This window comes from Eulemur rufifrons, chromosome 28 (assembly GCF_041146395.1).
Source record: "Eulemur rufifrons isolate Redbay chromosome 28, OSU_ERuf_1, whole genome shotgun sequence".
Taxonomy (NCBI): domain Eukaryota; kingdom Metazoa; phylum Chordata; class Mammalia; order Primates; family Lemuridae; genus Eulemur; species Eulemur rufifrons.
Window position 1 is genome coordinate 30,350,075 of NC_091010.1, and position 12,585 is coordinate 30,362,659.

Genomic DNA, 12,585 nt, shown 5'->3' on the forward strand with positions numbered 1-12,585 from the left:
AGAAAAGGATATAGCGATTTTACTTTTCTCAAGTTTATTGACTGAGACAAGGAAAAAAAAGGAAACAAGAAGATGGGCAGATGCCAAGTTTTGTATTAAGGTTATTTTGGTGACTTGGAAACAACAGCCTGAGATTAAACCAGAAAGGGATGGCGGCAGGCACGTTTTGCCTTTCATTTGGAAGGGTGTGGAGTGTGCCAGAGAGTAACCTCAGAAGGGCAGGGGTTGTGGTAGCTCCAGGGAACTTAGCTGAAGGAGATTCCGGAACCCCATAAAGATGTCAGTTCCCGGTTTCAGATTCCCGGGGGAAAGGAATGGCTCAGCCTGAGTCCAACATCTGGCCGCAGGGCTAGCCAGCTCTGCCTGGGGAGATAGAGGCTGGAGCAGAGACCAGGATAAAAGGGGCAGCTCCTGAGGGAGGAGTATTCGCCATAAGCCAGACACCATCCCAAGAGGTGCAGGCTGTATACAGGTCTTTGCCTGCCGTCTGACTCAGGTTGTGTGCAAGTCAGGGCAACAGAGTCGTGCACACGCCACAAGTTAGGCGTATTAGAAATATTAATCTAAAGCGTTCTGTTTACTATGTCAATTTCTGTTTTCATAAAAAGAGTGTTAACTGTTATCACATGGGTTCCTCTAGTGCAGTGGCTCTCAGCCTGCAGCACCAGGCACGGAGAACATGTTGACAAGTGTGACAGGCCTCCCTGGATGACTCACTGGGTCTGCCGATGAGAGTCAACTGAATTGGTGCCTAGAGGGGAGCCCGTGGGCAGAATCTGGGCTCTGTCCTCTCCCAGCTCCAACAAGAGAGAGAAGAGCCGTGGTAGCTGATCCTTCCAGACTCAGCTATGGTCCCACTGTTTCCTCTTCCACATAAAGCACTTTAGAATGCAAGTGAGTGGGAGTGAAGATGCCTAACCTCCCAGCACTGCCTTCTATACATTTTTCTAAATGCAAATCATTGATAAACTTCAATACTTGGAATAAACTTTAAATCCGGATCTCATCTGAGTGTGTGAGAGCAAGAAAGATGTCTTGAAACAGTTCCTTCTAGCTATGGCATAGGGACTGAACTTGAGTCTTTTTTTTTTTTTTTTTTTAGATTTGGGTATGATTGCATGAAACAAGGTTTGATTGATAACTCTGGCTTTTCAGATTCAGAGAAAATGGCACAGTATCTGGAGGAGGAACGTCACATGAGGGAAGAGAACTTGAGGCTGCAGAGAAAGCTGCAGAGGGAGATGGAGAGAAGAGAAGCCCTTTGTCGACAGCTCTCCGAGAGCGAGTCCAGCTTAGAAATGGATGACGAAAGGTGTGTGCATGCGCTATGAGCCTTTTTTTTTTTTTTCTTTAAAACAGTTTCCATAAGCCTTCTCTTTGCACTGTTAGATGGAGAAGGAGATGGCTTAAATATTTATTTCTTGTACTGATGAAAACCACTACATTAAAGTAGATGCTGAGAATGGGATGTAGATGAAAAAGATTGATCATTTTCCTTAAATACAAAAAGAAGAAAAAATTGCCTTGCTAAAACTATTTGGTGGGGAGAGAAACGGAGGCAGGGTTTGCATTTGTTGCTGAATTAGTGTAATCCTGTGTTACATCTGTTTAAAGCATGGGAGTATATTCTTATACTGTGTATGGATAAGCAAGCTGTAGTACAGCGTGAAGAAACAAATGCGTGCATAATTGAAAGGAACTAGCCAGAGACAGGTAGAGGTTGTTGAAATCCAAGGACTTGCCTCAACGCACTTGATAACTTTTGATCCTTTTCGCAACTACTTATAAAAAATAAAACTAATACATTGCATTCATCTATTTAAGCCTAAGCATTGAACCGCCTATTGCCCTACTGTGCATGGGCTGGAATAAGAGTCATCCTTTAGTTAACTACTAAAGGAAATGGTCTCTGGTCTCAGCATTTGCCTCTCATCCAGATCTCCCTCTCTTCCTCCTCCTCTAAACTTGGGAATAAGTTGGTTGTTAAGCAAAGAAGGCCGGGCGCGGTGGCTCACGCCTGTAATCCTAGCACTCTGGGAGGCCGAGGCGGGAGGATAGCTCGAAGTCAGGAGTTTGAGACCAGCCTGAGCAAGAGCGAGACCCCATCTCTACTAAAAATAGAAATTATCTTGAGAACTAAAAATATACATAGAAAAAATTAGCTGGGCACAGTGGCACATGCCTGTAGTCCCAGTTACTCAGGAGACTGAGGCAGGAGGATTGCTTGAGCCCAGGAGTTTGAGGTTGCTGTGAGCTGGGCTGACGCCACAGCACTCTAGCCTGGGCAACAGAGCGAGACTTCGTCTCAAAAAAAAAAAAAAAAAAAGATAAGCAATAAATAGAAATGGAAAAAATCGTTCAATCAGCAGAGAAACCCAGCAGTTAGGGAATTAGCCTTTCTCTGAACCAGATCATTTCTGTGGGGAAATTTCCCATTCTGGACCAGGGATGGGTGCCCTGGCTTTACGCAGGCCATACCCCAGTGTGAGAGGTGGGACCGAGCATCCCTGGGGGCCTCCAGCAGGTCTGAGCATCTAGTGTCTGAGACAGGATCTGCTAATGCCTGTGGCAGGTAGTACTGTTGATGCCAAAACATGTCCAAAAACATGTAGGCAATAGTAGCACATCTGTTTCTATTGTGGAATAGATCTAGAGGACTAACAAAGCTTTTGATCAGTTTGCTGTGGACAGTGGTATTATTGTTTTAAGAAAAATGTAAGATTTTCTATAATGAAAGTCTGTATTTTTGTATTGAGAAAAAATTTATAAAGACAATAACTGGTTATCCAATTTTAAATATATATGTGTGTGCTTCTTCATTTGAAAAGAATAGGATTATTTCTTTCTCAAAAGTCTGTATTACAAACCCTCTAAAATTCGTACCTTCTGAGAACCATTTGACTACAAACACCAGCTTGAATACTAAATTAGCTTGTTAACAACTTTATTAACTACCTTAAGACACAGGACAGACCATACACAGCATCGTATACCCAATTTTGGATCAGACACACTCTCAGGGACAATTTTTTCTAACTACTGTGATAATACTGAAGCTACTTCAGGTTGCCAAATATTTTCCAAAACTGGCATTCACTCCATAAGGTTTGCCTTACCTTTTGTAGGTCAGATTATCCCAGATAGAATACAGCTGTCCGATAAATACTTCTCCCTCTACTAGGAATGATACCACATTGGGGAGAAAGAAAATAGTCTGGCACTTTAAGATGACAGGAGGTGTCTTAGCGACTAGTGATATTAGACTATAAGGAGAAGTCCCACCCGGTGTCAGTATGGTGGGCTGCTGTAAAGGCAGCAGGAGGAATTAGTGCTGGGTATCTAGCTGAGAGATACATGTCAAATCAGGGAGCCTGTTTTGTTCCAGTTGAATAAGCCTGCTTAGAATGGCTGCGTTGAAGTTCCTCACGTGAACGGGTGACGCCACGGCTGAGATCTTCACTGGGATAAAGGCACACGCATACGTGGCCACAGGCCCGTGAGGATGGTTTATCAGGAAGTCTCTCAAGCAGAAATTTCTCCGTGTCAGCACGCTGCGCTTGTTTCACAGAGTGAAAGCTGGTGTTCCTGATGATCACACTTCAGCGTTCTCGGGTCTGGTGTGACTTCCCCATTTTCCAGAAAGAAATCAGACTCAGCATGGTGTGGCCAAGCGTGATCGGCTGTGGGTGCTTGGAACTCGTGTCTTTTATTAAATTCTATTATGTGACTGTCACTTAGGCAAGGCTTCCTTGCAAACAGTTGATGTTCAGTTCACAGGAATATGTATCTTTAAGTTTTAATTTGACAACATAAATCTCAGAGGGCTTGCTTGGTTTTGAGTTTCAAATAACAATATAAATGTAGCAGTTGAAACGTGGACATCTTTATAGTTCTTGGGACAGTGGAGGTGAATTCTGCATAGCTGTTGTGTGATGGAAAAAACGCTGTTCCTCTCTGTTGTGTGGCACAGTTCTGTCACCAGGCCTCATCCTGAGCTAAAACTTCCTGGATCCCCTAACCTATGCTTCTGTGGCATGAGGTTTGTCAGACAGTGGAACGGTGTAACTCGGGAATTCATTTTATAAATGTCTCCTAGCTATAGCATCACGCTATAAACATTCAGGATTTTGACCTCAAGATGTGAACCCCATACATTTTCCCATGCAAATTCTCATAAGTATGTTTAAATAGTGGTTCTGATCATTTCTTCCTCTCTCCTCTTAGGTATTTTAACGAGATGTCTGCACAAGGATTAAGACCTCGCACTGTGTCCAGCCCAATCCCTTACACGCCTTCTCCGAGTTCAAGCAGGCCTATATCACCCGGTGAGCTCATGTCTGTGGCTACTTGAGTAACCGATTTCTGGTCCATTTAATAGGCAACCCCGATTATGTTCCCTTATAGCTTATAAACATCTTATAAACAGAAAATGGTTGTGTCTTTCAAAAACATGAAGAACAAATCACTATCAAGGCTAAGAGTCTTAGCTCGAAAATTTTAAGCACAAATGCTGTAGTGCCAGCATTTCTTTTTTTAAAACCTAAAAGGAATTTGACTTCAAAACACCTTTTTAAAAAGAGGACTGTTTTTGATTTTAAGTGCCAACAGATGGACAAAAACCTTGGGTTGATTCCCAATATGCATCATAGCTCATCTTTTATGGGTTCTTTTACTATATTCCACACGTTATCTCATTTTTATCCTCAGAATAATTAACGTGGGCATCATTTTTCCCATGTTAAAATGAGAAAGCAGCAATTCCGAGGTTCACTAACTACTGGTCACACAGCCAGGAAGTGCCGAGGCAGGGTGTTTCTGTTGCCAAACCTGTGTATTCTTTCTAGCATGAGCCGCCTCCTAATATTTCCAGTGGTTTGTGAGTGGGACCTGGCCGCGCTAGGCAGGCTATAGAAGAAGGAACGACCTTCTGTCAGGCAGTCTGCTGCTGGCTTTGCTCTCAGCAAGCCAAAAAGGCTTGCTTGTCTGCCTCTGACCCCGAAAACTCTCTCCCCGAGGTCTCTGGCTCAGCACCAGCACTGCATGGGGCTCTCAGGCCAGGAGGGCAAGTAAATGATCCAGCCCGGGAGAAAGAGGAAAGAGAAGAGGGGATGGGTGGCCAGCTGAGTGCAGGGGGGAGAGGGGGAGGGAGACAAGAAAAGGTGGCAGGCCAAAGGATTGCATCTTGTGACCAAAATGAGGAGACTGATTTTCTTGTGCTTGCTGGTAAACAGATTTTCAACAGAGCTGGAGAGAAAAGCGTGGGGGTGGGGTGGGGCGGAGGAGGCGCTTCCCAGTGGAGTGAGGTTGACTGCTTTGAAGGGTGGTGGCATAAAGGTTTTAGCAAAACAGCCTTGCCTTAGAGTGACATTTCATTTTGTTTAATAATTAAAATCAGGGATGCCCTTAGGGTTCATAAAGGGGAATGGCACTGTAATGCGGGTTGCCATAGATAGTGTGAGATAGAAAAGGCTTGGTTTTGTTAGTTTAGGATCTAGCCCAGCACTGTGCTGCTGTGATTTTTTTTCCCCCTTAAGAGGAGACAATCAAAAGATAAAGTCCAGCAGGAGTTGGCAGCCTTTGGACCTTTAGGCCCACGTGCTCTCTAGTGTCAGGTGAGTAAGGAGGGGCTGAGTGCAGACCAAAAGGACTTTCTATCCTGGGCCGATGGCATGATCATCACCTCTTGTTCTTCCCAAAAGGATGCTCCTGACTCTGGTTTCCCCGACCCTCCAGTGGCCTTAAGTCTCTCTGCAGAAGCTTCTCTTCCTAGCTGCCTGTCAGTTTTCCCAAAATAGCACTTGAGTTTCATTACCATGATAAAGGTCTTTTTTGCCTTCTGATTTATTGATGTGAAGGGAAGTTGTGAGTCAGGAAGAAGCAAGATGGAGGTTACTTTGTAGTCGATGGTGATGCTGATTCATAGTTAGTATAATTTAATACCCTGTTTGATTTCTTTAAGCCTAAAGAAATCCTTAGAGACGTGTAATTTCCAATTTGATTAAAAAGAGTATTACAGTCAGTCAGTCATTGAAAAGAGAAAAAAGCAAATGTCAGATCTTGGTTGGGAATATTACTTCTATTATAACAAATGTTCTGCAGGAAAATCTTAGATTCCATTTATATAATTTTGACTTTCACTGCACCTGTACCCGGAGAGGGACCTATATCAAGGATGGGACTTTATCGGGTAGATTAACTATTTGATTTTCATTAAACTATGTAATAAGTAACACCTAGATTTTTTTCCCTTTCAGCTAGCCTAAACGAGAATATTTTAATTCTGTTTTAAGTTCTGTAATATCATCAAAGTAGATTTTGCCTCCTATTTGGCAGCAGAGTTAACTCCATTCTAATCTAGTACATTGCAGTGCTATACACAGTAGATCACCGAAACCTGAATATTTTAGTTTTCTTTTCACTTTAGGTTTTATTGGAAGAATTTACAGTTCTCCTTATTAAGAATGTCTAATCACTTCCTTAATGGAAATGTGCTGTTTGAATAGCGTTCATTTCTATCGTAAACATTTCGGCTCTTCTTCCTCCCTTTCCATTTTTGGTTAACATTGGAAATCTTGCATTTTCACTCACTTGAAATATTTTGCATCCTATTTCACAATTTGATTGGGAGATATATAGCCTAGAACTTACCAAATATCCTCTTGATTATATGTGGATCTCTCTATGTGAATTACATTTGGCACGAGTATTACTTTTCAACAATTCTTTTTCCAGTTGTCCATTACTTTATACAGCCTAAGGAAAGGACATTCCCAGTTAGCATGTTTTGATGTGTCTAAATCAGGGATAGGCAATAACAAGGTCTAAAAATTGGTCTGCACCCTAATAGCAGTTGAGCATACCCAGCACCCAGATCTTGGTTTCTGATTCCATTCTCTAGTGAATAAAACCAGGGCTACTTGGAGAAATGAATGTTTCTAGGGCAGGGGCATGGAACATACAAGATTAGCCTGGGACATCGTGTAGTGCAAGAAAAGAAGTGTTCAGAAAACAAAATAATGGGGGTATGTCAGAGGGATAAAGGAACTTCCAAACACCAAAACTGGAACAATTTGAGCAATAATGAAATATTGTAATATTTGATTATAATATAATCCAAACATAAACCAAATGTCCTAAATCCTTACTGATGTGAATAAACGATTGAACAAATAAACAGAGGAGAAGAGACAAATGTGTTAGAGAGAATTCCAAATAGTATATGTCGATACTCCACCCAAGGTGACGTAGTAATAACTCTCTATTCCTTAAGTGTGGGCTACGAGAATATATAAAATTTAGAGGTCAAGTATAGGAAGAAAACCTGGCAGAGGAGACCAGGAAGTTGCTGCCAGAAATGTGGAAAGGAAATTAGCATGCTGCGTCACTGAAGTCAAGACAAAGTGTTTCAAGGAGAAGGGAGTGGCCGGCCGGCAGCTGCAAGGTCAGGCAGAATGAGGAGTGGCGATCAGGCCAGTTGCACGTGGGGACACGAAACTCACTGCTGACCTTAGACCAGTTCTGATGGAGTGAGAAACTGCTGCCATCTGGAAGGGACAGGAACCAGATCAGGGCGACTTAAAGAGAAAATTGTATCTAAATTATTTGAATTTTTACAGAGGGTGTTTTCGTATAGGACTTGAGTGTAAGATTTTTAAAGGGGAAAAAAGGTGTGTGCCTTTGTTCCCAAAATGTTTTCTTTCACAGAGAGAGATTAAAGAAAAAATGAGGCAATCAGAGGATATAAAGTAGCAGAAATAAAATCACCCAGACTTCTTCCATCTAAAGGCAGTGTTAATGTTTTAGTGTTTTCACGTGTCTCTTCTCCCTAAACTGGTACGTTGCAATTTTCCTTTAGGTAGTTGGTTTTATATATGTTATGAAATAGTTTTGTATCTTGCTGTATTTTGCCTACTGTTTGTTTGTTTTTTTGACCATGAATTGCCTTTAATCAGCTTTTAAATTTGCAGTCTTGAACTTGACAACAAAATGGTGAAATAAATCTTAAATTTTTTGCTGTAGTTAATGCATTTCCATACCAAAGCAAGAGAAGTTTATTCCAGCAATGGCTTTATAAAACCATATTATTCTGTTTAGGAAGCTGGTGTTTGTTGTTTGGCAATTTCAAACTAGGGGTTTTTTTTTTTTGGATTTTTGTCCATTATTACATTCTTGGGCCAGAGGGTGAGATGCATGATGATTAGAACTTAAAAGGAAACAAAAATTAGTAAGGCATGGTCTCTGGCCTCTAAGAGCTTATAATCAACAATAGGACCTGGAAAAGTAGGTTTAAAAAAACAACTCATAATATGAGGCCGGATATGATAAATTTCACAAATTTTATATATTTTATACTCTTGAAAAGTTAAGTAGTTAAATAATAGCAGTACATCTATTCAATGGAATCCTACTCAGCAATAAGAAGGAATTAACTATTGATACGTACAACAGCTTGGATGGATGGCAGGGGCATTATGCTGAATGGACAGAGCTAATCTCCAAGGGTGACATACTGTTGGATTCCATTTCTACAGCATTCTCAGAGCGGCAAAATTATAGTGAAGAAGGACAGATCAGTCATTGCCAGGGGTTAGAATTAAGGGGAGGACGGTTGAGCTGTACACATGCATTGGCACATGAGGAAGGCGTGCAAAAACTGATGAAATCTGAATAAAGGCTGAACTTTAGCTACCAGTGTCATACTAATGTCAATTTCCTGGTTTTGACAATGTGCTGTCTTTATGTAGGATATTGTCAGGGGAAGCTGGGTGAAAGGTACATAGGAACCCTGTCATATTCTTGCAACTTGTGAATTACAAACTATTTCAACATAAAAAGTTATAATAATAATTTTTACAACCCCAAGGTAAAACAGTTTAAAAAGAGGTTCCAAGAACAGAGAGCTCCCAGCTTGGAGAGCTTTCCAGGTGGGCCTCGAGAGGGGTTAACGATAAAGCCCTTGCTTTTGCCGGGCACTCTCAAAGCACTTTGCGATATTAACTCATTTCATCCTCACAGCAACCTTGAGAGGTGGCTACGGTGATCCCATTCGACAGTTGAAGCATCTGAAGTACAGTGAGATTAAGTTACTTGTCTACTGTCACTCTGTGCCAAGCATCAGAGCTGAGATCCAAGATCATCTGGCCGTTTGGCTCTGGAGTCCAGGCACTTTGCCTCTCCGAAGGGTGTGTGAGGTGCTGATTGACAGTAGGGGAAGGAAGAAGCGAGGACCATGGTGAAGGGAAGACATTTCCAGACAGAGGGACAGAGGGCACGCTGAACAGAGACACGGAGCCCTGAGTCAGGAGCAGTAGGATCTCTGTGATTCTCATCACTGGCTGCCCTAGGGCCCAGCTCCCTAGAGATTCTGATTCATTTGGTTTGGGGTGAGGCAAGCAGGGCTTTGATACTTGCAGTTGAGAACCACTGACCTAGAGCCTCGGAAGATATATAATAGTTTGAAGCCAGTGAAGAAGTCCTTTATAACAGACAGAGAGGGGACTTTTTTTCTTAGGTAGACAATAGGGAGTCTTTGAAGATTCTCGATTAGCGGCTTAACATAATTATAATTACCCCTCAAAAAAATTAACCTAGTAATACTAGAAAATAGACTAGATTTTTTTTTTTTTTTTAATGAGTTGAATCCCCTACTTGGGAATAAGGATCCATTTTTATGGCCTTTCTCTTAAATGTCATCATTTTCATAAGAAATACAATTAGGCTTTTATTCCTCAAAGCTGGTTAAAGAAAACGTTGTCTTTCCTCTCCCAAATGAATGAAGTCCTAGGAAACATCACATTAAATGACTGCTTAGCTCCCAAAGACTTGTACTTTATCCCAGACTTCCATTCTGTAAATGCAAATCAAAAATCCACAATTGGAAATAGAAATATGTAGAAAGCATCAGTGATTGATTAGTCAACTCAAGAAATAAACTCTTAGCATTAGATGTTGAGGGCATAGAAAAGTCCTATGGTAGGACTTTTCCAAAGGAAGCCTTCCAAAGGAAGGCTTGAAGGCTGATTATCTCAGTCATGGCAGCAAAAAGACAGTATAGAAAAGCATTAACAGCCTACTGTTTTCATGTAATGCAGAAAAGCGATAAGTAGAGTTCATATTGCTTGACATCCAATAGCTGATCCTAGGTACAAATTGATTGACAATAGGTAGTTCCTATCCAAACTCCCCCAAATTGCTCCTTTGATTCTATTTTTACTCCATTCATTTGTATGGAGCCTACCTTGTGCTCAATATCCTGGTAGCTGTTGGAAACTCAAAGATATAAAGACAACTAGCTACATTTGTGCAGTGATAACTAAGTGATGCCCCAGAACAGTGGGACCTTCTGCACCTAACTGAAGACCAAGGCTGCTTACGCTGCATGTAGGTGAAGATCACTTTCAGAACATTTTCAAAATATGGATGTTTGGACTCCAACCCAGACCTGTCTAATAGTAAGAGTCTAGTCACCTGTCCTTTTAAAACACTTTGGGAGGTGATCTAGGGTCTTAGGTGAAGACTATGCAGAACATTATAGTGGAGTGGGCTAGGGGTGGTTTTTCCTTAAATATCAGCTTCTTTTGGGGAATATTGGCATATATAGGGCTTTTGTCCCCTGTGTTAAATATTCTCAAGTTGCAAAGTTCTCAGTGGTGTTGTTTGCTGTTACAGCTGCTACACACACACACACACACACACACACGCACACAGAAATTGTCCTGTCTCATTATTGTTGATACATCCTTTGATACTTCTGTTTTTCTTACATCTGGTTTTTACCCCATTGCTCTATTTTTTTCTATTTTATTCTTGTTTCCTCTCACGTCTTTCTATTTCCTTCCTTATCTCAGCTGAACTCCTGGCAAGGCTTAACTTTTTAAAAATATTATTGTTATGGTAAGAACCCTAAACATGAGATCTACCCTCTTATTTTTAAGTGTAGAATACAGTATTAACTTACAGGTACAATGTTGTACAGCAACTCTCTATAGCTTATTCATTTTATTTAACTGACACTTTATACGTTTATACCCATTCCCTGTTACCTCTTCCCCCGTCCCTAGCAACCACCATTCTACTGTTTCTATGAGATTGACTATTTTAGATTCCTCTCATAAGTAGGACCATCCAGTATTTGTCCTGCTGTGATCAGCTTATTTCACTTAGCATAATGTTCTCCAGGTTCATCTATGTTGTTGCAGATGGCAGGATTTCCTTTTTTTAAGACTGAATAGTATTCTATTATGTCCTTGTAGAGCACATTTTCTGCTGATGGACAGTTAGGTTCTTTTCCCATTTGGCCATTGTGAATAATGCTGCAGTGAACATGGAGTGCTAGTATCTCTTTGAGATCCTGATGTCATTTCTTTTGGATAAATACCTAGAAGTGGGATTGTTGGATCCTATAGTAATTCTAGTTTTAATTTTTTGAGTCATCTCCATACTAACTTCTATAGCAGCTGTGCCATTTAAATTCCCATCAGCAGTACGTAAGGATTCCCTTTTCTCCATATCCTGGCCAACACTTGTTATTCTTGGGGGTTTTTTTGGTTCTTGTTTTTGTTTTTTGTAAATAATAGCCATCCTAACAGGTATGAGGTGGTATATCATTGTGGTTTTGATTTGCATTTCCCTGATGAGTGATGTTGAGCATCTTTTCATATGCCTATTGGCCATCTGTATATCTTCTTTGGAGAGCTGTCTATTCAAGTTTTTTGCTCACCTTTAATTGGGTTATTTGGAGGTTTTTTTGCTATTGAGTCATAGGAGTTACTTATATATTTTGGATATTAACCCCTTACATATGGTTTACAAATATTTTCTCCCATTCTGTGGGTTGATTTTTTCACTCTGATTGTTTCCTTTGCTGTATAGAAGTTTTTTAGTTTAATGTAGTCCCACTTATTTATTTTTGCCTTTGTTGTCTGTACTTTTTTGGTGTCATATCCAAGAAATCATTGCTGAGACCAATGTCAAGGACCAGTTTTTCTTCTAGGAGTTTTACAGTTTCAGGTCTTACATTTAAGTCTTTAATCCATTTTGAGTTGATCTTCCTGTGTGATAGAAGATAAAGATCTAATGTCATTCATTTGCATGTGGCTGTCCAGTTTTCTCAACACCATTGCTGATGAGACTGTCCTTTCTCCATTGTGTATTCTTGGCACCCTTGCTGAAGATCAGTTGGCCATATATGCATGGTTTATTCCTGGCCTCTCTGTTCTGTCCCAGGGCTTAAATTTTATATCCCTTGTTATCTAGCATACCATTCAGTGAACCCACCACTCTTCTCATCTGCTTTTTGTGAGTGATTGAACTTCTGCATTTTAAAACCTCCCAGATAGTTGAGTTAGAAATGATACTTAATTTGTTATGTTTCAGGTCTATCATATGCAAGTCACACAGTTGGTTTCACGCCACCAACTTCACTGACTAGAGCTGGAATGTCTTACTACAATTCCCCGGGTCTTCATGTGCAGCACATGGGAACGTCCCATGGTATCACAGTAAGTGTCCATGGGGTAGGAAGCAGCACTTTTACTCCTGATGGTCGTACCAGCTGTCCTCTTTGGGAGACCAGGATTGATGCCC

General features: G+C 41.0%; 1 protein-coding gene across 1 annotated transcript in view; it reads left to right on the top strand.

Moving 5' to 3' along the window:
- Positions 1–12,585, top strand: part of CCDC6 (coiled-coil domain containing 6) — a 106,583-nt gene that overhangs the window by 88,660 nt on the left and 5,338 nt on the right. Inside the window, exons 6-8 of the mRNA XM_069461225.1 lie at positions 1,156–1,312; positions 4,225–4,325; positions 12,376–12,500. Coding sequence (XP_069317326.1) covers positions 1,156–1,312; positions 4,225–4,325; positions 12,376–12,500 — 383 coding nt within the window. The remainder of the gene's footprint in view (positions 1–1,155; positions 1,313–4,224; positions 4,326–12,375; positions 12,501–12,585) is intronic.